The sequence below is a fragment of the Brassica napus genome, chromosome A9 (genome assembly GCF_020379485.1).
Source record: "Brassica napus cultivar Da-Ae chromosome A9, Da-Ae, whole genome shotgun sequence".
Taxonomy (NCBI): Eukaryota; Viridiplantae; Streptophyta; class Magnoliopsida; order Brassicales; family Brassicaceae; genus Brassica; species Brassica napus.
The window spans coordinates 173,830-178,233 of record NC_063442.1 but is presented as its reverse complement, the minus strand read 5'-3'; the positions used below and the strand labels follow the sequence as shown (position 1 = coordinate 178,233).

General features: G+C 34.3%; 1 protein-coding gene across 1 annotated transcript; it reads right to left on the bottom strand.

The window, feature by feature from the left end:
• Window positions 1–247: 247 nt before the first annotated feature.
• Window positions 248–2,854, bottom strand: LOC106439346 (epoxide hydrolase A). The gene is made up of 3 exons (XM_013880763.3): window positions 2,281–2,854; window positions 791–1,029; window positions 248–713 (listed from the first exon to the last, which is right to left on the bottom strand). The coding sequence occupies exons 1-3, from the start codon at window positions 2,743–2,745 to the stop codon at window positions 467–469; spliced, it is 951 nt and encodes a 316-aa protein (XP_013736217.2). The 5' UTR covers window positions 2,746–2,854; the 3' UTR covers window positions 248–466.
• Window positions 2,855–4,404: the final 1,550 nt, after the last annotated feature.

The following is a 4,404-nucleotide window of genomic DNA, read 5'->3' as shown; positions in this document are numbered from 1 at the left end:
TTTTCTTCTTGGTAACCTGCATAATTTGCATTTTATAGGATTCGAATCTCCGATTTTCTGGTATAAAAATATTAATAACCTATCAATTAAATCATTGGACTAAAAGATTTCCACATCAAAAATAATTTAACAAAATGATCTACTTAACATACATTTTTAGGAATTTTGTATTTTTTCTGTAAGCGTAACAAATATTGTGTCCGTAATTTATTTTTGTTCTAGAAAATATATTTGGAGTCAAAGCACATATATAATCTCCTCCAATCATAATAATACAAAAGATAATAGATTTTCTTACTTATTCACAAGTATAATGTCTTACCAGATTTCTGCTATACTTGGAACTTTCTTATAAATTTCGAATTATTAAACAAGTAAATACACATTATCCTTTCATTTCAAATCCATTACAAGTGGAGGCTCGCACCAAGTAAGAAAGCGCCTCTGAGAACTTGATTTCGCAGGTTCAGAATTTACTGAAGAAGCTATAGATATGGTCAGTGACTTCGTCGGGCTTCTCTTGCTGAAGGAAGTGACCAACACCTTCCATTACCACCACTTCTTGTAGAAATGGAACATGTTTCTTCAAACCACCTTCATGTATGTATTCCTTTGTTCCAGGGATGTTGTATGTAATGTCTAGATCACCCACAATGAATTTCACAGGGACCTTGATCTGTAGACCGGCCCATGGAGCCGTTAGTTCCCAGCTTCTACAAGTTAGAGGAGGATAAGACCAGATCAACCACGAGGAGACATCATAATGATGATGTTGAAATGAAAGACTTACAGGTTCATGGCGCGATAGTAGTTTAGTCCACCAGTGAAGCCTTTTTGGCTAAATTTTTCTGCATAGAAACTGACGTCTTCCTCAGTGAGCCAAGCAGGCAACGCAGGTGGATCAGGTAAACCTCTGAAACCAAGTGATTTGGGAATGCAAGGTGGGCGTGGATTACGCGATGTGAAGAATCTGTTTATTAACTTCTTCGTATCAACTTGAGCAAAGTCTTCCTCAATCTCTCCAGGCTCCTGAGACAAAAAAAAACACTCTGAATCATTAGTAATCTAGTATAGAGACCCACTTAAGCAAACGGAAACAACAAGACTAATCAAACTTGCATTTACTCACAGCAACAATATACCCAAATAAAACAAACGACTTTGACTTTCTATTTGACTACTACTGCCATTTCAAACTATAAAAATTGCAAATTGCATATCATATGCAGATATGCTAAGCTACTTTGAGCGTTGTATAGGTAGGTGATGATAGGTCCCAGTTTCCATAGATCCCAGAGAAATAAATGGTGTGTGGTTTGTTGAGTAAGTTCCATTTCAGTACACATTGTCGCATTGGTTCAAAACTAGTCAAGCAGCATCAAGGTTCCCCATTGCCATGACAGAACGTAATTGCTATATTAAACCTGGAGAATCACTACTAACTTCACATAAGCAATTACCTATAAACAATTTGCCTTTGATGATTAACCATTGTGGGCAAGGAGTAAGAAGGTCCCATGAAGTAACAGTTTCCAGTGTCAACACATTCACAGTACCCACCACTCTTACAAGCAACCACATAAATAAATAAAGTAAATGACTTTGACATTCTATTTGACTTCTACTGCCATTTTTTAATTAAAAAAAATTGCAATCTCAACTACTTTGAGCTTTGCATAGGTAGGTAATAGGTCCCAGTTTACATAGATAGATCCAACCAACCAACATTCCTAATTGCCATGTCAAAAGAAGTAATCACTATTAAGCCTGGAGAACCACTACTAACTTAACACAACTAAACACCATTCCATTAGCTAAAGTGGTCTGGTTTTGATGATTAACCAATGCGTGCAATCAAGAAGAATGTCCATGAAGTAACAGTTTCCAATGTCAAACACATTCACAGTACCTACCACTCGTTAGCCTAATCTTACACTCAAACACATATCACCCCAAATAAAGTAAATGACTTTGACTTTCTATTTGACTAGTATTGCCATTTTAAAATCACAAAAATTGCAACTTGCATATCATAAGCTCAACTACTTTGTATAGGTAGGTGACAGGTCATAAGATCCAAACAACATTCCTCATTGCCGTGTCAAAAGACGTAATCACTACTAAACACCAAACAAGCACTCAGCTAAAGTAATCTGCTTTCGATGAACAACCAATGAAGTAACAAGTTCATACCACTCTTTAGCCTAATCTTATCTTCAACAGTAATAACCACAAAACTATTGTTATAATATCTCAGATACATTGATTCCCAAGCCTCACCTGAAACCTGCAGATATAGTAATCCTCACCAAACAAGGCCTTAAACGCATCAACAGGCTTCACAGAAGGATTCCTCGGATTAAACACTACGCTCGTGTTCACCAGCGCCTTGACTCGATCAGGCCTGATCATACACATCCACCACGCGACGATCGCTCCCCAGTCGTGCCCCACGAGGAACACCCGGTCAACGCCGAGCGAGTCCAGCAACCCGACGAGGTCTCCGACGACGTGGAGCACGGTGTACGATTCATGAGACGGGGGAGAGTCGGAATCGCCGTATCCTCGGAGATCGGGGGCGATCGCGCGGTAGCCTAAGTCGGCGAGAGAGAGGAGCTGGCGGCGCCAAGAGTACCAGAGATCGGGGAAGCCGTGGAGGAAGAGGATCGCTGGACCTGAACCGATTGAAGCCACGTGGAGGTTGATGCCGTTGGTGGAGATCGTCGTGTGCTCGATCTTCTCCATTGTTTCTCTCAGTTCTATCACTCTCAAGTGGTGCGGTGCTTATGAACAACATTGAAATTTCATTTATTTTTTAATGGCTGACAATGGAAATAAACAATTGTGACCAATGAGACCTATAGTCTTATCTCTAATGCAGTTATAGGCCCATTACAATAGTTTTCTCCTCTTTACAAAGAAATGTCAATAGTATGGTCGAATAAGTTGTTAAGCTATCTCCAATGTATTATTTCAATTTTTAATCGAAATGTTGGCCCACAAGATAAACAAATTCAGTTATTCCGTTTGAACGATAGTTCACCGATTCCAAAAATAGTTTATAGAATTATTAAATCACTTATTTGTATTATATTATATTATATTATAAATTATTTATGTTTAGTTTTGATTTTTATTAGTTTATGCATCTTTTATGTAAGTAACATTTTGTGAAGTATTATATTTATTTTAATGTTATTGTATTATTTTAAATATTATTTGAGTATGAAATAAAAATATTCAAGATTAAAAGGACTATTTCATAACTAAAAAAAGTTTCATTCCAAAATAGAATAATGGGTAAGATTATTCCATAAATGCAGTAATCCTAGTCATTACTACATTTTAAAATTAAATATTGAATGAGACTAGAGAAGATTTTACTCCAAAATAAAGTTTAGAATCTCTACTAATAAAAGGGAGCTTTTGAGTCTCTATAGGGCGTCCACATCAGCGGAAAAAAATTATCCCGAAAGATGACACGTGGCATAAAATATAGTTTTACATTTTAATATTAATTATTTTCGAAAATTGTAAAAAATATGTAAACATACAGCATTAAAAATGGAAGCGTCCACATCAGCGGAAAAAATTTATCCCGAAAGATGACACGTGGCATAAAATATAGTTTTACATTTTAATATTAATTATTTTCAAAAATTGTAAAAAATATGTAAACATACAGCATTAAAAATGGAAAAACTACATTAAACATATGTAAGATTACTATTTTTCACTTAAAAAAAAAGACGGCTTATCTCCATAATGTAACATTACCGTTTTATAAAAAAAAAACAAAAAACATTATATATAATTTCGAAAATAATAATTATAAGTAAAACATACAACATAAAAATGGAAATACTACATTAAACATAAATATGTTTGACTTCTCTACTAATAAAAGGGAGCTTTTGAGGCGCTTGATGCTCTATAGGGCGTCCACATCAGCGGAAAAAAATTATCCCGAAAGATGACACGTGGCATAAAATATAGTTTTACATTTTAATATTAATTATTTTCGAAAATTGTAAAAAATATGTAAACATACAGCATTAAAAATGGAAGCGTCCACATCAGCGGAAAAAATTTATCCCGAAAGATGACACGTGGCATAAAATATAGTTTTACATTTTAATATTAATTATTTTCAAAAATTGTAAAAAATATGTAAACATACAGCATTAAAAATGGAAAAACTACATTAAACATATGTAAGATTACTATTTTTCACTTAAAAAAAAAGACGGCTTATCTCCATAATGTAACATTACCGTTTTATAAAAAAAAAACAAAAAACATTATATATAATTTCGAAAATAATAATTATAAGTAAAACATACAACATAAAAATGGAAATACTACATTAAACATAAATATGTTTGACTTCTCTACTAATAAAAG

Excerpts from the sequence above, each read along its gene's own strand:
- LOC106439346 (XM_013880763.3), bottom strand. The coding sequence starts at position 2,745 with ATGGAGAAGATCGAGCACACGACGATCTCCACCAACGGCATCAACCTC. Across the intron at positions 1,030-2,280 it reads ACTATATCTGCAGGTTTCAG|GAGCCTGGAGAGATTGAGGA; the intron begins GTGAGGCTTGGG and ends TTTTTGTCTCAG. Across the intron at positions 714-790 it reads TACTATCGCGCCATGAACCT|AAGCTGGGAACTAACGGCTC; the intron begins GTAAGTCTTTCA and ends TCTAACTTGTAG.